This window comes from Penicillium verrucosum (assembly GCF_028828655.1).
Source record: "Penicillium verrucosum strain IBT 35672 chromosome Unknown utg000002l_segment0_segment0, whole genome shotgun sequence".
Classification (NCBI taxonomy): domain Eukaryota; kingdom Fungi; phylum Ascomycota; class Eurotiomycetes; order Eurotiales; family Aspergillaceae; genus Penicillium; species Penicillium verrucosum.
The window spans coordinates 837595-861227 of NW_026643211.1; the positions used below are offsets into that span (position 1 = coordinate 837595).

Below are 23633 nucleotides of genomic sequence, written 5' to 3' on the forward strand. Positions count from 1 at the left end.
GCACTCCGGGGCTCGTGAAAGCAATTACGTAATCATCACGTGAGAGGTAATTATATCCACCTAACACGCGACTTGCATATTCGGTGCCTTAGGCCACACATCCAATAGTTCTAGAATAATTAAAGTCATGACGGACGCAACAGCTTAGTGGATCGATGGAGTTAATCTGGACTTCTCTAGATCTTCGTGAAATTAAAGCATTTGACTTCTTTCGTGTAACCATTGGGGCTCATTCAGGGGAAACCAGCTACTTTGATAACAATCTACAGCTTACAAGACTAGAAAATCACACAAATATTTTTAAATCATTCATTGAATCTCATTATCATCATGACAATCCCAAGTGCAGAACCAAAACAAACAGCGGTGCTCAAGTGGGGATATCAATCAAATGCAACATCGGAAAAACCAGCGCCTCTATCCGTAATTCGCTTGACAAAAAGGGCAAAAAGCTATTGTATATAAAAAAAAGAAAATGCATCGAAGCTGCCTCTCCTCAAGAGAGGACAGAAATCATCACAAAACATCACCAAAATATCACCAAAAATTAGGAGATGCGACTGATTTACCACCAGTCACCGTGCTCCTTCATGGCCTCAGCGACCTTGGTGAAACCAGCAATGTTGGAACCGGCAACGAGAGAAGGAAGGACACCCTCAGCAGGGGTGACATACTCCTTAGCAGTAGCAAGGCCGTTGCTGAAGCAGTCCTCCATAATCTTCTTAAGACGGGAGTCAACCTCCTCACGGGACCAGTTGACACGGGCGGAGTTCTGGGCCATCTCGAGACCAGACACAGCAACACCACCAGCGTTGGCGGCCTTACCGGGGGCGTACCAGATAGCAGCGGCACCGGGGTTGGCATCACGGTGGGCCTCGAAGACATCGATAGCCTCCTGGGTGGAACCCATGTTGGAGCCCTCAGCGATGAACTTGCAGCCAGCGGCAATGAGAGCCTTGGCCTCGTCGCCGGAGACCTCGTTCTGGGTAGCGGAGGGAAGAGCGACATCGATGCGGCCGGCGATGTTGGTCCAGGGGCGGGCACCGGCAATGTACTTGAACTTGGAGCTGAAGGCGGCCTGGGTGGCGATCTCAGCGATCTGCTTGCGCTCGACCTTGATATCGGCAATGGTGTTGATCTCGTCGGCGGTGAAGGAGCCCTCCTCGCCGTTGATGACGAGAGCACCCTGGGAGTCGGAAAGGGAGATGACGGAACCGCCGAGCTCGATGACCTTAAGAGCGGCGTACTGGGCGACGTTTCCGGAGCCGGAGATGGCAACGCGCTTGCCGGCGAAGGAGTCCTTGCCGCCGGAGGCGTGCTTGATCATGTGCTCAACGTAGTAGACGACACCGTAGCCGGTGGCCTCCGGGCGGATGAGAGAACCACCCCAGCTGCCACCCTTACCGGTGAGAACACCCTCCCACTGGTTGCGGATCTTCTTGTACTGGCCGAACATGAAGCCAACCTCGCGGCCGGTAACACCGATATCACCGGCGGGAACGTCGGTGTCGGCACCGATGTGCTTGCACAGCTCGGTCATGAAGGAGACACAGAAGCGGCGGATCTCGTTGTCGGTCTTTCCCTTGGGGTCGAAGTCGGATCCACCCTTACCACCGCCCATGTTGAGGCCAGTCAGGGCATTCTTGAAGATCTGCTCGAAACCGAGGAACTTAAGGATGGACAGGTTCACGGTGGGGTGGAAACGGAGGCCACCCTTGTAGGGGCCAAGAGCGGAGTTGAACTGGACACGGTATCCGCGGTTGATTTGAACCTGGGCGAGTCAGAATTGTGCCAATTTAGATAATTCGACCACCAAAAAAAAAGCTTACCTGGCCTTTATCATCCTCCCAGACAACGCGGAACTGAATGATACGCTCGGGCACGGAGACGACCTGAAGGGCCTTGCGGTATTCGGGCTTCTTCTCGAAAAGAGTGGAGTTCTCGAGGGTGGAGGCGAGCTCTGTTTCGGGATTGTTAGCTTAGTCATCCCGAAATTATGCCCGGTGGAACCACAAGCCGGAAAGATGCCGATGGAAAGAGATTTGTGTCGGAAAAAAATTATGATATGGGAATTGGAATAAAGGGAAAAAAAACACAAGAGACATACCCTTGTAGGCCTGCTCGAACTCAGGCTCGAAGGGGAGGTTTTGCATCATATCGGCGGGTTTTTTGGGTCTTGGTTACTCTGATTTAGGTCGGAAGGTAGATCAATGCTAAGCAATGATCTGAATAATTATAATTAGGGAGTGCCCAAAAGCAGAGTATAAGACAATCAAGATTTTAGAGAGTAGATGAAGAAGAGAGAAAGAATGGAGGGGAGGATTCTATCAATTATATAGAAAAGATGTGGAGAAGATATTCAAAGCCGGAGTCGGACGAGAGATTCCGGACAATACAATTGGGAAAAGAGAAAGGGACGGGAGTTAGTAAATGTGGCCATAGTCGACAATAATCCAAGAAGACCAGGTCGCACGAATGGGACGAAGAAGATCCCAAGAGAAAGATGAAACCCAATGATTTCCCATGATTTCCGTGGGAAGAACGTCCGAAGTTCGGGGGCCGAACAACGTTATCTCATCGTTTAAGGTCAGAGAATTTGCACAGAATTTGGCTTATCTCTTAACACTTTTGGTCCCCATAATGTGCATTACCTACGTTTTAACCTTCCCATCAATCATAGTTCATTTTGTCTTCCTAAATCTTCCTAAATCTTCCTTGTCTTTAATATTTCCTTCCGTATTCAATTCGTACTCTCGGATCGCTCATCTCCGACAAAAAAAAAATATATTTAATGAATGTAACCTAATTTACTACAACATAGGAGGCTGAGAAAAGGAAGAAAAAGAAAAAGAAAAGAAGTGACTTCGAACCTAGAAATGTATGATGCGACGAGTTGCAGTTTTCTTACTATGATCGACCTATTAATGAAGTAGCATCGTATAAAGTTGGAACTGAATAAATTAAAATAATAAAATAAAATAAACGTCGAGGCAAATAAAAACTCGAGTTCTCCGCCACCAGCTACCAACTTCGGCAATTTAGCTCGGCTGCAGGTGTAGTCACGTGTCAACTATACCAGAAACGGCGACTAAAAAATGGATCCGGCCACCTTTGGCCCACCGAGCTTATCTGATCGTCTTTTCATTTTCTAACACTTGTTACTCATTTTTCCTTTATCTATGGCTTTTAGTTGAATTCCCTTTACCCCACCGGATCAATTAAACTGAGGGGGAGAGGGGTAGAGGGGTATCTGGAGGGGTCGAGGGACATCTCCAGACACAAATCTAGTCAGAATGAGAAAAAAAGAAATAGTTGTGCTACAGAATGTTCGTAGTCAGAGAAACCAATACCCACAGAAACCAATACCCACAGTACCACCCAGATTCCTAACAGTCCAGTCAATTCCCCCTAATAGTCATCTCGGTGGGTGCAACCCGAATCCAAGAGCCTGTCCTTTACCCCGGCTTGGGTCAGGCACCAATCCCGTGTGATGCCAAGACCCAGTCAACTGCATTGGATCCCCCGATAGTCGGCGCTGCCAAGGACTACCGAGATACACCATGAGCTTCGGTATTTAGCTCTTAGTTTATTCCTAACCTTATGATCGAAATCATATTCTTATAGTATTCATACTCGCCAACTGCCCACAAGTATAAGGGTGCATCATACGGTGCATGCTATGAGAAAAAAAAACACCCCCAAATTATAAACAGATATCATGATGTTGAGGACATTAGTAGATCGTCAACATCATGCGACCGTCCACCAATCTTGTGGTTGCCCGCTGCAGCTCTCCGCGGAACACTAAAATTCAGACGCACCTCTCCGCTCCTTGCTGACGGCGGTTTGCGGAGGCTGCCGCCGCTTCCTGGGGTTGCTGCGGGAGTCCTCACCGAAAGGCCAAATGTAGAACTACTTATCACGCGGGCCATGTCCCGTCTTTTTTAATATTCCCGAGGTCCCTGTGGTGTGATAGTTATGTGATGTAGAACTACTCCTTTCACATGGGTATATTAAGAAGTTGACCTCCATTTGGGCAGACTACCTAGGTAATACTTGGTACTTCCGTACCATTGAGTCACACGAAAGGACCCAGTGGATCCAGAAGCTTAATTCCTTCTAGAGCTCTCTAGTCTACGGGGATGAATGTAAACTAAATTCCTTGTTCCCGTTGTCTGCATATGCATTCTTATCTCGGAGATCCGGCGTGATCTTGCTGGTTCGATAACGTGCTTACAGGGGAATTCCAAACGTGGAGACCGTTCCCATTTAGTTCGTCAAGTAGGCCCTCTAGCTTGCGAGGAGTGATTCGGCGTCTTTGATATTTTTATTTATCACGCTGTCATAGATAATGCTTAGGTTTCTAACATAGACGTGATTTTGCTTGTGGGCTTACCATGGCGTGCTATTTGACGAATGAGAAGCTATATATATCGCCAACTCGTTGTTCTTACTTGCACAGAAGAGCTGTGCGTTCTGGTATATGTCAAACTAGTGTAGTCTGTACGGAGTACAAGATTAAGTACTCCCACTCTGATCGGGTTCCATCCCACCCCTAAGCATGGTCCACTCGTCTTGTATTTGTTGTAAACGAGGACAATAACCATAAAATATATTCATTCTAGAGAACCGAACCTCAACCATATATATGTAGGGTTAGGCTTAGTTAACTAACAGACTAGCTCGGTATATATGTACTCATGGTGTTACTCAAGCAGCCTAGTATCAGATACAAACTTGTCAACCTCAACAATAATCTATGTACATACTATATATATAACTAGTTATCAGTATCTCAACCAAGCCACGTGGAAACAATAATGAGCCTCAATTCTTCACTAGCTCCAGCACTAATTTCACTTCACACCAGCCTGGATGTCCAGGCACAAATTAGACCCGTCCCAATTATCATTACCAGTACGGAGTACTCTATACTGTTACAATGTTATCCAGCGCTATACTAGGCGTACCACTTACCTCATAGAAAATATAACTATCAAACCTTCAAAGGTACGTACCTACGTTATAATATCTACCAACGAAGGCACACTGGGAGCAAAGAGTATTTCACGAACTTTGTTTGCCCTTGGCCCGAAACCCACTGTGATCACATACACAGAGCCTCAAGGGTAGGTATAAATATCGACAGATGACTTCCGCTCTATCTAATTATCACTCTCTTTTCGTTATGCCTCCATTGCAAAGCTAGTGTTAAAGCATTTTCCATGGATCTCTATCCTGCTCTAAAACTTCCAACAGCGCTTCTCTACACAGATTGATTCCCCAAAAGTAGATTACTGAAAATACCTTCGTTTGTCACAATCCTTTCTCATCCCAATCAGCATTTGATTAGAAAAGTCATCTTGACCAGGAATCCGGAAAAAAGACGCGGGGCCCCTATGGACCAGAGTCCAAGACAAGGGATTTCCAAGGAAGATGATACGTTGTATCGAGCTGCACCTCGTATTCATTGGGCTAAGAGAGCAACCAACGAACGGATACAAAGTCCCGGGGTGTGGGCTCAAGGTGGCTTTTGACTGCGAACTCGACAATTCCAGCAGGTGCCTCCGCGTCGCTAATAACTCTGTACGATCCTACGTGTAGGTTATGCGAGGATATTACGCAAGACATCGAAGTGTGGTTTCCTGGGTGTCACGCAGATATCGGCGGTGGGTTGGAGTTATGTTGTAGGTGAAGGTGAAAACCGGGCGCTAAACCATGTGCCATTAGTGTGGATGATACATGAAGCGCAATGTGCAGGGCTCTAACAACCGGAACGAAGTGTTGGCCGCTTGGCACGGCTACAGGGGTGGAAAAGGGGATGGAGATGGATCAAAATAATGCGATGATCGTCGCGCTGTTTGCTATTGTTTTTCTTTTTGTCTGTGTAAAGATTGGGGCTATCATATTCATCTGCTTAGCGCTGTGTGGTGACACGTGTCGGACATTGAGGTGTCAGTTGATAGATCGAACTTGACACTGCTCGGATATATAAATGCTGCTGGTCTTGTGAAGAGGTTGAAGGGTTCACCGCTCTTCCATTGTTGATGGGGGATGTTGGTGTGTTATGCCTGTGCCTATGCTTTTCGTTGCGACACATGTGTGAAGGGTGTGGTGATTGGGCGCAGCGATTTACGACGTCGATTGGGAGTGTTGTGCGACTCGTCGTTGTTATGGGATTTATTGATCACAAAAGGGATTGACATAACCTGAGTATGGCGGTCGACGGGAACCTATGTCTATGTTCCGCGTACTCGTACGCTCTTGGCAATGAAGTCCGGTCGCCAACTCGCTACAGAGCTTTATCCGGTTACCCGCCAGTCACCAGCTGCAGTGTATAGCACTTGATCATATAACCATGCTGGCTAGTGGCATGGAACAGCATAGTATCAATAGCGACCGGCTTGTTTCAAGGGCTTTGTACCAATGGCATATGGTATGATCATTAGGCAGCAGCTTGAAATTCCCCTTAATTTATTCACCCGCTCCGCAACATTTCCGGGGGTATTGTGGACACTGCACTATATTGTAGTTGTCGGGTTCGAGTTGTGTCGAGTTCAGATGAACTGCATCCTCTAGCAGGCGTCGACTCATATGGCATCAAACGAGATGTATCATAAATTCTCGGGATGTTGGTTCCGCTCCGATGCAAGAGAAGCAATGGGGTGTCGTCAATCAGCAGACCGAGGTGCCAGTCGCGCTTTCTGTTGAAGGATCCTGGGGTTTTGGGTGTATAAAGTAGACCATCGGCGAGATGCATAGATCGTGCGGTCTATGATCGAATTTGGCAGGAGCTATGCGAGGCGGCCATGATTATCGATTTTCGAGTGGCAGTAATTACCGGATGGTCCATTGAATACGTTGCTTAGCCCGGGGTTCATTAATGACACCCTTGCCCTCTTGACCACTTCGTTATTTCGACTGGCTGACTTGAACTGCACATCCTAGCTGAATATCGACACAGGTCATATATTGTAGAGCAATTGCCCGTTCCCCGTCAAATGAAAGAAGTGGACCTGATTGGCGAGGTCCGCATGTGGCGAATTCATGTGGCGAATTCCACGGGGATGGCGAAAAAGAGAGAATAGAATGATCGGATTACTCGGATTCATACGGAATACAAATATTAGAATTGGGTCAGCTATGAATGCATTAGACTCGAACCAATTGAAATCTGCGAACACCATATAATCTCGAACAAAAAGCGTAAAGGGGAATGCGACAGACATAGTTCCGCCCTTTACTTACTTACCCCTTGGCCCGGCGCCACCAGATTTTGTGCAGCTGAAGGGGGGACCCATATTGACATCAGAAATGGAGTAGAAAAATATAAAAAAATTAAAAAGAAAATTAAAAAGAAAATTAAAAAAACGAGGTAGTTACCGAGATTGAATTCATAATTGGTATTCAACGTGAAGCAGAATACTCCATACGGAGTACAGAGATGGTCCTTCCCCCTAAAGATCAGCTCTGTCATTTCTTATCTGGGAGGCGCGATCGGGTCAGAGCTTGAACTCCCCGCTAAAGGGGGCTCTGACTCTCACAGCTCGATGAGTGGCCCCTGCTCTTCTAGCTGTGTGCTCTGACCATTTTGTTTAGTAGATCCTAGCTTGTGTGCTCTAGTGACGCTATCATGGTCACGTTTGTGAGGTTGTGTCTCATTCTGACTGAAAAAAATAAATTTGTGGGAGTTGTTTGTAAGAAGTACTCTGTATTCGCAATGTTATAATAAGGAGATATAAAACCCTGAAGAATTGGAAGATGGCAGATAAAAACAGCCGAAGTGGGTTCCTTTGCTGCACGCGATATTGAAGAACCCGGTTTGTGGGAACTTGGCAGGAAGGGGTATGTACTCCGTACATAGTAACGGAACCACAGATCAACGACTCCGTATCTATGTTTGATTTAGATATGCACACCCACTAACTATAAAAAAAAGACACTCTTAGTGTGATTCCTGATTTAATTATTGCTACGGAGTACAGTGATCATGACGAGGGGTATTACAATGCAGGGCACGTGGTTCAATATATTTAATACTTTCCTCTAACCAGTCATCCATTCAATTGACAGTGCTGACACTAGAATAGGCAGATATTCTCGTGGACTAACATTCCAATCATAACCAGACGCCTTGCAGCGAGTAGGCCAGTCCGGGCTTAGATTGGTTGAACAAAGACCAGGAGGTCCTAGTCTTGAAGGCCCCCCTTTTTTTTTCCCTTTCTGATCCAGTGCTGATCTGGTTATTATTCGACGAAGCTATGAGATGAACCAGAAACTCTTTTGCTAAAAGGAGATGAGTATTATTAACATGCCATCTTGCCCCGGGCCAGTAAGACGTCTAAGACGACGTCCTAAGTGGTTGAGATCAATGATAAGTGAGGAGCCGGGATTGATAACGAGTATTCAGGTGGTCCGTATGCAAAATGTAATATAAGCGTACTAATATGTATATTAATATATTAATATAAATATATATAAAAAATAAATAGACCCCAAAACCAAACCTTGCCCTAGATCGATATCCACAGTCAACCCGTGGTTAAGCAGATCTCAGAATGATTGGCCTGACCGGATAGACCCGTTGATGGATCCGATTCAAAAATCCTCCGTATACACGTTGACTTCTGTCTCTTATTAGTCCTAGAAACCCCATTTCTCTTCTATGGACCTTCCAGAACAATCCTGATATCCTTTTTTTTTTTTTCTCCCTTTCTTCACTTCCGATTTTACTTGGATTTCCCTCTTCTCTTTCGCTTTCTACTTCTTCTCCTTCCTCTCTTTGCCTCTTTGGGAATTGGAACACACATGTATGTCTACGGTTCTTTTGCTTCATACATAATATCCCCAATAGGTATTCCTTGTTGAACATACCCCCAATCTCTCGCCTGAACATCCTATATGGTTCCCCAACAAATGTCCATCAACAAGCCCCAACCTCGCGGTGGACTCGGGACCATCAGAGATCTGTTCCGTTCTGTACCGCCCTCCCCAACTTCCCCTTCACGACGTCGAGTATCTCTCTTAGTCCGTCGAGGTAGGGATATTTTTTTCAAGTAACAATCCATTCCCAGTCTGCCTTTCATCCCACCTACCCCTCCAGTTCACTCGATTTGGGGCCGCAATTCGACCCCACTGAATTCCCAGAACTCAGAACTCGGGAAAAGAGGAGCAGCCCCGAACAAACCAGCAAAAAAGAGAGAAAGAACACGAACTAAGAAAGGCATCGGGAAAAAAAACAGACAAGTAGATCCTCCAAGGCTACAAACTTCAACATCAACCTCAACATCCTATTCGCCCTCACCTTCACCACACACATCCATGAACTCCCATCCACAATTCGACCCGGCCACCATGATCGGTCTAGCTGGTGCCTCACCAGGAAGATCAGACGACAACTTCGATATTTTTGAATGGTACCCCCACTATCAAAGCTGTCAACGTTACTTTCTAGATCACGCCCAACACAGCGTCCCCGTCCAGGCCCTCTCCACATTCTTAAACATCCGACTCCCCTTCCAGCGCCAAGCGAACCCAATCTTCAACTCAACCTCACCACCCTCTTCCTCTACCAACCACATCCCACCCGGCACACAAACCCCAGGCCCACCCTCCATCTCGTTGATTCCCTACATCCGCCGCCTAGTCGCAACAGGAATGGACTTCCCAGGCGTGTTGCACGGTTTCTTCGGCGACGACTGGGGTAGCGGTGTGGGACCCATGCACGAGCAAGAGCGCCGCAACTACCTCTTCGCCGCAAAGAGCGGTGGCTGGGCCTCCGTGAAAAAGGACTACGACATCCTCCCGCTGGAGACCATTCCGTTCCTGCGTCCTTTGCAGGGGGCCCTCGATGCCGAGATCGAGGCTGCCGAGCGCACCTGGAGTGAATGGCTCGCTATGGAGGATTGGATGGTTGGTCCCCGGGCACCTGATATCATGCACGACTCGTCCTCGCAGAATTCACGGCCGCGGAGTTCGCGCGGCTGAAAAGGTTCATAGAGGTCTGTTCTTTTTTCGACTCTGAGTCTCTTGTCTTTTCATATCTGGTCGGCGGCATAGCGTCTATCAAAGCCCTGTTTTTGGTTTTGGGTCTTCACATCTAGCGGTTTTGTTTCTTCTTTCTTTCCTTCTTTCTTTCTTTCTTTCTTTGGTGCTTTGTCCAGCGGCTTCTTTTGGTCAGCATCATTGCAGCGATCCTATATATTGGGTATGGGCGACTTGTGCTACGGCTTTCATTATCGGGGGGTTTATTTGTTCTGTCCAGGTTTTATTAGATCGGATGGATAGATGGAGATATATGCATATTGCATATATATACACTCTCAATCCATACACAAATTGCGAGTCAATTCCCTCCCTCCAACAACATCTATGGGAACAATGGAAACCAGCCGAGGCTACTGATCTCGGAACTAACATACAAAAACAGTAAATGAGCCAATAATGCGCCTTCAAGATGGTGGAAAAAACTAAAATAACTCACAATAAAACCCACCCCCTGAAGCCGATAACTAAAGCCGATCGCACTTGTCCGGTTTAGTAGAATAGAGAAATACGAAGGGCATATTTCAAGATAACTGCACACTATTTCGGTCTAATACAATTCACTGAATCTTGGTCGAGTCGCTATCGGTAATTGTACCAACAAAATAAACCGAATCGTCTCTTCAAAAGGTAATGAACCACTTGATCTCAACCCCACCAGTTTGCGACTGTTCCGCTGTGGACTCCACCAAATCCAATCCGAGGGGCTACCGCCGGTGGCTGCCCCTTGGACGCTGGAATGGCTGTGCGTTTTTGGAGGCGCCTTTTTTTTTTTTTTTTTTTGGTTTGAATATCGTAAAAGAGTTGGAGTAGGAATCCTGCGTCCACTTTATTTTACAGATACAATAACTACGTTGTATGGGTATACCTAGGTACATTAGGTATATATTTTGAGTTTTAGTCAAATATAGCCCCTAGTTAGCCTAATTTTAATGACTTTAGTTCAGAGGTTGATAGACAAGATATCAAAGACGATCGTTATATATAAGATGCTGGAGAAACCCCCAAGGGTCAAAACCATTTGCCAAAATTGGAAGATCATCATCTACTCCGTTACCTCTTGAAAGGAATAGGGACATTTCAGAGAAAAACCAAAGTTTATCCTAAAAGAGATCTGTACAACATACTTTTAATTTAGTAATTTAGCCTATGAGATGAATCGGTGCAAGGCATCTCTTGAGGCGTAGCTGAAACCGGAGACGCTAGGTAGTTCTTCTAGGCCTTTAGCCCTTCTTATAGGCTTTTGGCTTTTTGGTTGGATTTTAGTTCGACGCTTTCGACGCTACTTTTGCCACCTGCGGAGTCGCCCTAGTCTTCTGCGACCCCTGACTGGTGGCTTATCGCAAGAAAATTCCCCGAGATCACCACTTTTTGAGTGTTGCGATCGGAGGCTCTGGATATTGCATATGTTTCATCGGAGATATCTGAAATCCGGGTTGAACCGACGAAGCGTTTACCCAGACATACAATGCTCAGCAACTGAGAGACTCATGTTTTATGCTGACATTTAGTTCTGGCTGATGTATCCACATTCTAACTAGTTAACTAGTTAGTTAGTTAACTAGTTAGTTAACTAGTTAGTTAGTTGGTGAAGGTTAGTTAGTTGAACGTGCTCACTGAGTGTATGTACCCACTAGGCTAAGTAAGTATGGGTTCATATTTTCGTCTAGTTGGGAGATCAACTTTGCGTGAGGTCGGAATAAATGAGCTCTACTACTACTACTGTACTGTAATTTCCCTACTGTCTTTCTTACAGCCGATCAAATCAATGGCAACTGGTCCCGGAAGTGTGGAGGTTGAAGTACCTTCGCACTATTTTCCCCAACAGACTCAAGAGCGAAGAGGAATGTACTAGGATCAAAAACAATACACCGAGATCTGAATAGAGTCCCAGAGCTCCATATGGCAAGTTTACAGAGTTACGCAAGCCCGAAAGTCGCTACCGCTAAAGCCATCGCCCGAAGCCGCCATTGAGAAAGATCGCCCACACGCATGTGACAGTACCGACATCAAAGTATATATGCTTGATGGTGCTAATGGTCTAGGTATAATACCTAACTGGTTAGGTACACATTGCGACTGGTACCATCGTTGCATTTAGCCTCCCCAATTCGTGCTGCCAAACAATGGCAGCAAGTACCCACCAGTCGAAACAGTGGGGAGGGGCCAATACGCGGCGAGAAGGTATAGTGCACATCGCCTGTCATGAAGAGACTCTCCTACTAGTGCCTGAACTATCCAACCTCCACTCGGCTCTTCATTACGTTGCGTAAGACTTACGCTAGCGGTATGTTTACTATGCCTTGAGATACCTGTTGAACTCCCAGGCATGCATGCATAATTGTTTGCTGCAGACTGAGCCTTTTGATATTTGTTTGCTATTTGCTATTTGTTTGCTATGATCAGATGGTTTCTACAGGGTATATAAACCCCTACATTATTAGTTTTAGCAATTAAGAATCTTTCTTCTTCTTTTCCCCACTCTCAGTAGTAATCTACCATAGATTGTTCAATAATACCCCCTAAAGGTGCCGGGGATCGATATAAACCTCCGTATCAAGGGTGGTCTCATACTCTACACATAGCAATCAGTAGCGGGACAGTCCTCAATCCTAGACCTCATTCTTATGATACAGCGAAGCGCTTTCGTCTAGAGCCGACATTCACGCCGTAACTAAGAAGGGCAAAAGCTGCCTTAGCATGACCAGCCATGATATCCTGATGATCCGACTGCGGATGAAGCACGGAGCCATGATTATGCCTGGTGACATCGCATCAGCAGTCGAAGCTGGTCAGGTCGGTGCACTCCATGAGCTCTTGCATGCAAGAGATAATTTATTAATAAAGATATAGTAGGAATAAAGGTCATTTACCCCGAAACCCAATGGACCGCCATAAAGGCGTTCTCTATATAAAAGTGCATATTATTGTTAGCCAGTTATGTCCGCATAGATTGTCAAAACAGCCAATTTTGTCATTTTTAGAGAAATACATATATGTCGTCCATACCATACATTGCTGTGTACGTCTATTTCTGCCAAATGGCACAATTCAAGCCAATTGAGATTTTAGTCCCGCAATTTACCTCGATGGCCTTTGACCAAGCCAGTGACTACGCAGCCATTCCGGGAAATACACAATTTTAAGAAAGTGCTCTGCCGTATATACCGCCATTTGGGCTAGGAACCCTTTGCAATCCGAAAATGTCTAGTAGTCGTCCTAAGCTTCTGATTTGACGACACGATGCGCTGGACGACAGACGAAATGAAATGTATGAAGATTAGTGAAATTGTCTTAGCGGCAGGCCTCACAAAACAATTGAGTGGCACCCTTCTATCATCGTGCGACCTAAAGGTTATGTTATATTCATGGGCCATTTCAAATAAATCGACCTGATCCAACCACTTAGGGCTAGAAATGAGGTATATATCTCGACCATGAAATCGTCTGAAAAGCACTCTCCGGCAAGCTTCTCAATCCAATCAAGTCTTCCGTCAAGATAAACCCTCGACCCACGCAATATATACAACACAGAAAGGAAACTGGAATCAAAGCCCGAAGAGGAATTTCTAACTGAGGATCATGTTCAGGATCAATATTCCTAAGCTTTGAAGCAAGACGGCCGATCCATCTTTTGGGTTCTGGTTTGTGGTTCAACATAGCTTGTGCCTTTGCTTGTCTTAGGTCTGCTCGGAACATAGTTTTCTGAAAGTATGCGGAAAGGGGGGCTCCAATCAACGCATAGGCTAGGGTATTCACACTAGCAATACGCCATAGTAATTTTTCCACTGCGGTGGGGAAATGAGAATTCCACGCAATGAGATACAGAGCGCTAAAAAAAACAATTGTCGGGGCGGCGATCATCTCAGCACGGGTATCCGCATTCAGGAAATTATGACTTGGAATGCGATCGTATGGTCGTCGCTTAGGCCGAGTTGCCAGCGGTATATGCATGTAGTGAAGAATCTGCATGTAATATCTCCAAAATCGAGCAAGAAACCCTTGGTCCCGCGAGAGGTAGTCAAATGGTGTTTCAAACCACTTCGATCCGGGGACTCGATGGTTGTTTCGAATTGTAGTCACAGAGGTATTGAGCTGCAAAGTGATCGACCTGTTGACATCCATGGGTTTATGGTACCAGCAGTATGATGTTATTAGGAAGGCTAAAATAAATGAAAGAGTAGTGATCTCAAGAGTGGTAACAAAAACACCCTGAGCAAAACGAAATATGCAGTTCAGGGTAAACCAGAGGGCTTGCGCTATTGTGAACAATCTAGATAGGTAAGAATAACATATAGAAGTTAAGTAATTTTGCACTGACCGAGCTAGTCCACCTGATTTATTCCTATCTTCGATTTCCTCTTCATTCAGATTCGGATATTCGACATATTTATCCTTAACCAGGATGTATAGCTGCTTTGCGTCCAAAGGGAATGAAGGTAAGTCGTTTTCTAGGGGCTTGATAAAAAAGCCTCCCATATCGGCGAAGAAGGCATGCTTGATAGTCCATTCCGTATATCCAGCCTCATGGAAATCCTGCTCTGTTAGCTTCAACATCACCTGGAAGTGAATAAGTACTTACTTTAACAGAGCGACGCGCGGATGACCATTGGCCCAGAGATAGCATCAATATGAATTCAGATCCGAGTAGCGTAATACAAGCAAGATCGAATTTGTATATCCATCTTTTGAATTGGCCGTCGGATTTAGCAGGCAAATTTGGGGCCACAGACGTCCAGCAACAGAGAACGATTGTGATAACACAAGTGAATAGAATACTCCACGTCCCTCGGCCGTCGGGTTCGTTAACCCAGCCACGTGGGGTAGCGATGGTATCGTTCATACTTAATAGAAATCCAATGATCAGTGTCATTAAGGGTCCAAGGGGAATCTATATAGCCATTGATACTATATTAGCGCAGTTTCAAGCTGATTATTAATGAAGAAAAATCCTAAAATAGCATTTTGACACGAGTGTTTGATTACGCGCCCATAAAATTGGAAGCGTAAGAGATGCATAGCAGAGCAGCCGGAACTGGCCAGTTAGTAATCTGATTCGAGCGTCTTAGCCCCACAGCCACTTTCATCAAAATTGACACAGTAGTCATTGGTTAAAAAGCGAGGTTATTGGTAGTTAGTACTTTGTATCAACATGAGCCACACGTTGGCGCCTTGGCAATCAAAATCTGATGAGAAATCGGGAACCTTCAACTTACCAATTGCAGGAACCGCGACAACAGAATCTTGAAGCACCACCAACAAAATATATGTTGTTGTGTAGATTACTACTAGGTGGGGAGAAAGCAGAAGAAGAATGATTAATCTATTAAAACTAGAAATGCAGGGGTCTATATACCCTGTTAAAACCATCTGAACAAGGAAGGCTCATCTCATTCTGTAGCAAACAAGCAAACAAACTAACAAAGGCTCAGTCTGTAGCAAACAAAGAAACAGCAAATATGCATGGCTGGGATGATGCTCCAACATATTAAGTATTGTTTATAATTAAATTCCATATATTTCAGATTTTGCTGCGTGAAACAGAAAAAAACAGAATTTGGATGAGTTGTATGGCCTCCAAGGCACCGCAAATGCCAATGTATAATCCTTTGAACACCACGACTGGTATAGAGCCTGATATAGCTCTGAACGAGATTCTGCCGTCTGGTCTTAAGGCCCGGCGATTCTATGCTTCAATGGGCAGCCAAGGCAGGCGCTTGCTAGGTCTCATAGAGCAACAGCTCTATGGTTTGCGGGGAACGTGGCGTTGAGTTTAGCTTTGACAATTATGTTGTATGGCGATTACAAGGTTCTGGCCCATGGAGAAGTGGTAGAAAGATACTAGTTAACTAACGAGTTTGGCATCTCTACCATAGATTGAGAGTCCACTTGACCACAAAGCCTGTGTTGTAGATGGAAAGTAATTGCAGATCGCTCTAGCAATCCCAATGTCGTTAGCTAGGCCAGACTGCCAAGTAAAAATCTTAGAAGGCATGAGGCTCCCATACGCGTCTGGTACGGAGTATAGGTGGCCGGTAGAGCCCTGTTAAGAGGAAATGATCGTGAGATCGGAATTAATCCTTCCTTTCTAGCCTTTCTAGACTCGGGCCGCCTCCCTTTCTGGGCCCACGAAAATGATTCAGCAATGTTGCTTATCTTGGTACGGCTTGATTAGGGGGCCGAAAATGCAGAAATGGATTTCGGTGAGGAACCCCATGGGTAAATGATACAAGGTATGGGGTATTCAGGTCCGCCGATCCCATTCCATGGGAGGTTTTACGGGATCGGAAGGTTCGGGTGGCAATATCTCATGACATCAATACTCGGAGCAGGGGAAGCCGGTCTTGCCAAACCATAATTTCATAAGCCCTCAATCAACCGATGGACTAGGGATATCCCTCTTGGCAGCAGATGAAGGGGGGATTCCCGACAGTGGAAGAGTTACTAACATGATTAAGCGCAACTCTTATTTGAGTGGTTTAATATAGAGGAGTCGAATATAAACAAGTCCATATTGTAGTTATAAAGTGGGAATTGGCTCGCTACAGGTGACTTTGACCCGGGGGGATTTTACTTTTTGGCGCTCCCAAGAAACAGGATGAGCGTGGACGAAAGTTGCCATGTAGGGATGGATGATATGATGGGGTAATTTCGGACGAGGTCCGAGCCGCCGCATGTGTCAAGGCTAGACAAGTTTCTTCGCCTGGAATCGAGCTCGGGATATCGTCGGCAAGACTATGTGTTGTGTGTCTTACGCCCCCATATTATATAATACTGTGCCGCAGTTGAGGCGTGGGGAAATAATATCATCTGCGAAGTAGTGTGTACTTACTTACACACGAGAAGGGAATACACTGGTTAGATGTATGTTGGTTGTAGAAGCTATAATTGAAATACCTGGCCTCAATGCTTCTTATCCCAAGACACGGAAGACGTGGCTTAAATATCGGTAATGGATTCAGCCTTTGTCTTGGTATCTCTCCATCGGCTTTGATCTCCCCGGGTTCATGTTCCTATCGGCAAGTCTTCGGGGAAAAACAGTCGGGGCCCCAGCCAATCCCCGGTCTAACGGAGCCATCCGGGCCGGCATTTGAGGGCGAAGGAAACCTCGCCCGTGCCGGTTCCGTGCGGTTTCTTCCATTTGGTCCTTCCATTTGTCAGTTGATTAACGTCTTTGGGGGAAAAGAGTGGGGCTGCGGGGAAATTTTCTGGTCAACTCGGGAACTCGCGTCGCTCATTACTCGATTAAGCTAGTCATGTTGGGGTCGTAAGTTCCCGACCATTCCAACAAAAGGCTTAAGGCCTGTAATATTACAAAATGAATGTACGTTGGAATTTGGGCTTGTTGCAATGCCAAGGCATTTGAGGGAGAATATTGACGAGAAGGGGGTTGGGGGAAGGACAGGGGCTTTGGACTTCCTAACGTACCCCACTTCAGCTGTTTATGCAGTCCAAACTCTGAGCCTTCAGGTTGACTATGATTGAAGGTGCTGTCATCCTAATACGCATCATTCCCTGTATATATTACTAGACTGAAACCTACACAACGCCACAATAACACAGACTTGGTACAATGTGCGACGATGGTTTTAAAGAAAAAGAAAAGAAAAGAGTTAATTGGATAGTCTGGGGAATTTGTGGGTCCTGTGGGGGTCTGGGGCATGGAGGTCGGGGAATGGGGGGGGAGAATAATATCCCGCAGACAGACTTTTTGGAAAACAGTCCTTATATAGAGGGCATTAGGGTAGTCTCGTCCACCCTTTTTTCTCTTTCCCTTCTAATCCTAAAGCTTTCTTACATGATCGCTCCAACCCACACAAAATGAGCGACCATGTTGAAAAGCCCGACGCCATCGGCAAAGAGTTCATCGACGATGAACTCACGCCCGAGGAGCGTCAGCAGGAGATCGAGGCACGTGACCTAAGTGGCCAACAGTATCTCAGCAACGAAACAGTGTATGACAAGATCGCATATGCGCAGATACCAGTGCGCATGGGGAGCCCACGCATGCTAGTTATCACGCTGGGTGTGTTCGCCGCGTTTAGCGGAATGCTTAGTGGATTAGACCAGTCTGTGATCTCCGGCGCGCTGCCCGGTATTCGCAAGCACTTCATCGCATCTGGCGAGTGGGCCAGCATGGACGACCCGAAAATGGCGACTGACATTTCGCTGATTTCTTCACTCATGCCACTCGGCGCAATGGCCGGCGCTCTCATCATGACACCGCTCAATTTCTATTTCGGACGACGCAACTCGATTATCATCTCTTGTCTGTGGTATACACTGGGTGGAGGACTTTGCGCGGGATCCCGCAATGTAGCAATGCTATTTGCCGGCCGATTCATCCTCGGCATCGGTATCGGAATCGAAGGTGGCTGTGTCGGTATCTATATCTCCGAGTGTGTCCCGCCTGCGGTGCGCGGAAACCTGGTGTCCGTATACCAGCTGATGATTGCATTCGGAGAGATCATCGGATACGCAGCAGGCGGTGTATTCTTTGACGTTAAGTCAGGCAGCTGGCGCTGGATGCTGGGCTCGTCCCTCTTGTTCTCAACCATCCTGCTGGTCGGCATGTGCTTCCTGCCTGAATCACCTCGTTGGCTGGTATCTAAGGGCAAGTACGGCCGCGCGTGGGAGGTGTGGAAGTCGCTGCGCGATATGTCGGACCCGAAGAGTCTGGACGAGTACGTCGCGATGGAGGTCACTGTCAAACACGATGTCGAGCGGTCCGCAGACGAGCTCTGGTACCAGAGGTATTTAGAAGTGTGCAGACAGCCCCGCAACCGACGCGCGCTTGTCTACGCCACCGCGATGATCTTCTTCGGTCAGATGACGGGAATCAATGCGGTCATGTACAACATGTCGAACTTGATGGCCAAGATGAACTTCGACGACCGCGAGTCAGTGCTGATGTCGATGGTGGGCGGTGGCGCCCTGTTCCTGGGAACGATTCCTGCCGTATTCACCATGGACAGGTTCGGCCGACGTGTGTGGGCACAAAACATCCTGATGTTCATCGTCGGCCTAGCGCTGGTCGGAGTCGGCTACCTATACACAAACAGTGGTATCGATTACTTCAATGCCCACAGGACAACTGCCTTGGGATTGTTTTTCTCCGGCCTGGTGATCTACATGGCGTTCTTCGGAGCATATTCGTGCCTGACCTGGGTGGTCCCAGCCGAGAGCTTTGATTTCAACACCCGCAGCCAAGGAATGGCGATTTGCTCCGCATTCCTTTACTTGTGGTCATTCATCGTGACATACAACTTTGAGGGTATGCAGAAGGCCATGTCCTACACCGGCCTGACGATCGGTTTCTTCGGCGGCCTGGCCGCGCTCGGCTTTGTTTACCAGCTGTTCTTCATGCCCGAGACGAAAGACAAGACGTTGGAAGAGATCGACGAGTTGTTTTTGATGCCGACGAGTAAGCTGGTTTCACTAAACACGAGCAACCTGATCAAGCGCTGGCGGTGGATTGCGGGCGGCATGCGCAAGCCGGAGCAGATCGACACCCACAACCCCTGAGACTGTTCTTTCCACCGGACCAACACAATGTTCATGAATGATGGGTTATTTCCTAATTTAGCTTCGTCTCACATTATCAGAAATATATATGCATTACCTGATTATGAAATTCTTCTCATCTTGAGTAGTCTTCGTTAGTAGGGTGTACGTTTTTGTATGACCTCTTTTGACAGAATGCAGCTATGTACCTTGGACTTAGGTCATAGGAGTAAAAATGCACATCTCCCAAGTATCGGTGGCTGAGCTGCAGTTGTCATTGGCGAAACCCCGGCGGACAGGGTAGGCATATTGCATACGAGAGCACACTTGTAGCCGAGAATAAAACAGATCGAGGGTTGTTATTAGAATAATTGATTCCGATCATAAGCCAAGTTTGATTATGAGGTTGATCGAATATCACTGGGCCAAATATTAAGCGAAGAGAGAAGCCCAAGAGCCTTTGGTCAAAACAACAGCGCTGAAATGCTGCAAAACAAACGGAAAACAAAAGGATTGCCGCCCAAATATATACGGAGAAAATACGTAACAAAATATTTGTCACAAATTCCAAAAAGAGAAAGCGAAGGGTATCATAAGGGGTTCGCAAGTGTAGTGAGGTATAGAGGAAAAAGTAAAGAGGCAAAGACAGCAATCCAGCTAGCCGAGCAACGATCATGAATCGTTGATTGTGGCGGAGAACCTTTGCTTCGAGCCAGAATTGCGAGAGGAAGTCGAATTGACACGCGAGCTAGAGCTAGTGCTAGATTTAGCCCTTGGAAGATCATGAGCAAGTGAATTTTGGTGAATCTCCTCCGGGAGGAGAAGATCTGGTAGGTGGTCTGGATTCGATGCGAGACTGCGGGGACGTGAAAGAACACCACCAAGAGCAGGATTGTCCTTTTCGCGATGCATGGTGTCGACCGGTTTCCGACTTCGGCGGCGGTGACGGCGGAGATACTCATTCGGAACAGGGTCGACTTGCTTTTTCACGGCGGGTACGAGATTGAGGTAGATGGGGAAGACGGCACCGGCGCAGAAGAGCGCGACTATAACGCAGAAGGAATATGACGCGCCGTGTGAAAGGTATGCGGTGTACTCGGCAAATGGGAAGAAGGTGCCGCCGCCGACTGCCATCGTCATGAAGACCGCGGCTGTTTTCGTATGTTGGGCTGTACCGCGTAGGGAGATAGCGAAGATAATGCTGAATGCGCCGCTCTCGAAGAGGTAGAGCAGCATTGCCATGACGATTGCGGCTGTGCCGCTTGTTTTCATGCAAAGAATGGAGCAGACGATCATACCGATGTAGCTGACCATCAGAATCCAGCGTGGTTTAAGGAACCACTGCGCAAATGCGGCCAAGAAGCGACCCACGGCAAAAACGCTGTGTCCGATGGTCAGCAAATCGAATGATCCGAGTGATGAATCTGGACGAACGGAAACAACGAAACGATGGAGTGCTGTCGCGAAGACTTCTTGTCCGGCCACGTAGAAGAACTGAGACCATATTCCCAGACCTAGAGTCAGCCAAACGACCGGAATGCCGATTACCTTGGTCATATTGTCTTCTCGGCGTCGATTTGCCAGTTCTTCCAAATCTTCATCTGATGCTTCGGGGACTGGTAGATAATAGAACGCCACTGCCAACAGGACATCGAATAGAGCAATGCCAAGATATGTCCATTGTACATCAACCAAAGATGCGACATCCTGGACATCCTTGAAGAGAACCCGTTTCGCCAGGAGCGGCGATAAGACGCTTCCCACAGCTTGCACGCCTTGTGAAATATTGAGTCTGATCTCGGAATTCTCAAGTGGTCCGCACAGCGCAATGAACGGATTTGCCGCGGTCTCAAGAACTGCTAGACCAAACCCGACAATGAAATTTGACAAAATGAACGCAGGTGTCGACGTTAGAACAGCAGAAGGCCAAAATATGAGAGTTCCACAGGCATAGATGCAAAGTCCAGTTATGAACGTGGACTTGAAGCCCCATATTTTCAAGACAGGTCGGCCAACTAGCAGAGGACCAACCACGTATCCGCCGAAGTACGCGCCATGGAGACCCAAGGAATGCCATGGACCTAAATGGACGATAGTCTTGAATTGGGAATTCAGAATATTAAGCAAGCCGTATGCGAAACCCCAAAGGAAGAATAGTAGTGTGGTCAATGCAATTGGCGCAATCGACTCTCTGTTGTTTAGCTTCAGCATACTTTCCGGATTCTTCATGTTGACAAAATCGAAGAATGTGATATCAGGTGCATAAGATGCGCTAGTATGGGTTCCTCCCTCTGTATCGAGAGCTGCTGTTTCCGGGTGACCTAGGAAATCCAATATACCCATGGGCTCCGAGTTCCGGGAACTAGGTCGACCGGCAGAGACACCTCCAGCTTGATTTTGTAGACCTTTATTTCCGTCATTGCTCGGTGGCAATGGCGATAACGATGGGAATTCTGACGAACCCGGGACTGCAGCTGGAGGTGGCAGTGCAGCTTGACTTTCCCCTGCTGCGCCTGCAGAGAGTCCGGGAGGCGAAGAGGTTATTGATGTATCATTTGTATCTCTAATCAATTTCGGGGCAAGACGAGTGACCAGAGGTTTTAGACTTGGGACACAACCGCAAATGATCGAAAGGTTGACTTCGACGACAGACCACATGAAAGATAGCGACGCGTGCCCTGCGAAATTCCCGCTGTTAGCCTAATCGATAGCTTAAGTTTAAATATGGGAGATAAAGGAGTCGTACAGCTGAAGTCCACTCCTCCAATGTTTTGAATATGAATTGACTTGACTTCCAGCGAGCGGGAGATGGCAGCTTGTTGAAGAAACGCAATTCGGACCACATCGACCACGGCGACAAAGCAACCAAAGGAGAAAGTGACCACCAAGATTATCTTTTGCTTGAAAGGTAGGCGCATTTTTGTCAAAAGCGGCATCGGAAGCAACAGGATAGCGATATCCGTAATAATATTCACCGGGGACGAGGAGAGGTACAGGGTGACAATGTCGGTGCAATTCGCATGGGCCGGGACGTCGGAAAAGAACACTGCGCCGATAGGTCGACATTGGAAAACATTGACCATAGTTAAGGCAAAGCCCGCTGCATTCACTACAAACAGAGTGACATAGTTTGCATATTGGAAAACCTTCTGATTGCGCGTCAAGGTCAGGTAGAAGACAAGGATCGAGGTTTTGACGGCCATTAACGCCGGATTCTAAATGGTTGTCAGCATGCCATTGTTTTTCATTGTTGTCCTGCGGAGTAACAAAGCGGAGTAACAATGGCGGGGGTAACAAAGGGCAGTTGTAACTGACATAGAGGACCGTGAACGCATAATTGGCCTTATTAAAAGCGAGTTCATCTTCCGGCTTAATGTCAGTCGAATGGAGACCAAGACCTTTTTGGACGGCAAAGAATAGCGAGAAGGAAAAGCCAAAGGAAATTATCTGCAGACTGGTTAGCCTCCGAGGTCTAACACGAGGTTCCAATCATGTGCCCGGTTCGCCAATAGACCGAGTCCGTTGTCGCGACATCCCCGGGTACATGCAGGGATCAAGTCGAGGGATCCTACCCATGCGACCAACATCAACCAGTCGTGTAACCCAATCTTCCTGACCACAAATATTCGGGAAATGAAGCGAAGGGCAACAAATATAGAGGCGATCGAGAAAAAAGTGATCGAAACACCCAGGGTAGCTTGTTGACGACCCTCCATGGCGAAATTGACAGTGGACTGTCCTAGCGGACAGTCCGGATAGTCCGAACAGTTCGTTTATAACAAGCCAAGGTGTAGCATGGAGTATTGTAGATGGGTGAGGGTTTCAATTTTTATTGTAAAATCGCGATCGTAAGCGGGCAGAAATGGCGCGTGTGTGGAGGCGTCATGGTCCCGTTTCCTGACGGAGTCCGAATCCGGGGGATGAAGGACCGGATTCAAAAAGTTGATAGATATCGAGGCAGAGAAAAAGGGGGAAGAGAACAAGAAGAGAAAAAGAAGGTGAAGACGATCCAAAAAGAATGTGGGGAGAAAAGAAAATTAGGGACCCTTTACCCCGGTTTTGGTCCGCCAATCACCGCCTTTCTG

General features: G+C 46.9%; 5 protein-coding genes across 5 annotated transcripts; 2 read left to right on the top strand and 3 right to left on the bottom strand.

The window, feature by feature from the left end:
• Nucleotides 1–565: 565 nt before the first annotated feature.
• N7516_005937 (glutamate dehydrogenase) lies at nucleotides 566–2156 on the bottom strand (the record flags this gene model as incomplete). The annotated part of the gene is made up of 3 exons (XM_057218657.1): nucleotides 566–1771; nucleotides 1830–1960; nucleotides 2108–2156. 3 exons carry the CDS (start codon nucleotides 2154–2156, stop codon nucleotides 566–568), a joined length of 1386 nt encoding a protein of 461 aa, XP_057072748.1.
• Nucleotides 2157–9321: 7165 nt separating this feature from the next.
• On the top strand, nucleotides 9322–9987 carry N7516_005938 (uncharacterized protein; the record flags this gene model as incomplete). The annotated part of the gene is made up of 1 exon (XM_057218658.1): nucleotides 9322–9987. One exon carries the CDS (start codon nucleotides 9322–9324, stop codon nucleotides 9985–9987), a length of 666 nt encoding a protein of 221 aa, XP_057072749.1.
• A 3468-nt stretch (nucleotides 9988–13455) lies between these two features.
• On the bottom strand, nucleotides 13456–14887 carry N7516_005939 (uncharacterized protein; the record flags this gene model as incomplete). The annotated part of the gene is made up of 3 exons (XM_057218659.1): nucleotides 13456–14317; nucleotides 14366–14580; nucleotides 14627–14887. The coding sequence occupies 3 exons, from the start codon at nucleotides 14885–14887 to the stop codon at nucleotides 13456–13458; spliced, it is 1338 nt and encodes a 445-aa protein (XP_057072750.1).
• A 2978-nt stretch (nucleotides 14888–17865) lies between these two features.
• N7516_005940 (putative MFS sugar transporter) lies at nucleotides 17866–19569 on the top strand (the record flags this gene model as incomplete). Its single annotated transcript, XM_057218660.1, has 1 exon — nucleotides 17866–19569. The coding sequence occupies one exon, from the start codon at nucleotides 17866–17868 to the stop codon at nucleotides 19567–19569; it is 1704 nt and encodes a 567-aa protein (XP_057072751.1).
• A 651-nt stretch (nucleotides 19570–20220) lies between these two features.
• N7516_005941 (putative MFS monosaccharide transporter) lies at nucleotides 20221–23264 on the bottom strand (the record flags this gene model as incomplete). Its single annotated transcript, XM_057218661.1, has 4 exons — nucleotides 20221–22226; nucleotides 22295–22763; nucleotides 22864–22995; nucleotides 23121–23264. The coding sequence occupies 4 exons, from the start codon at nucleotides 23262–23264 to the stop codon at nucleotides 20221–20223; spliced, it is 2751 nt and encodes a 916-aa protein (XP_057072752.1).
• Nucleotides 23265–23633: the final 369 nt, after the last annotated feature.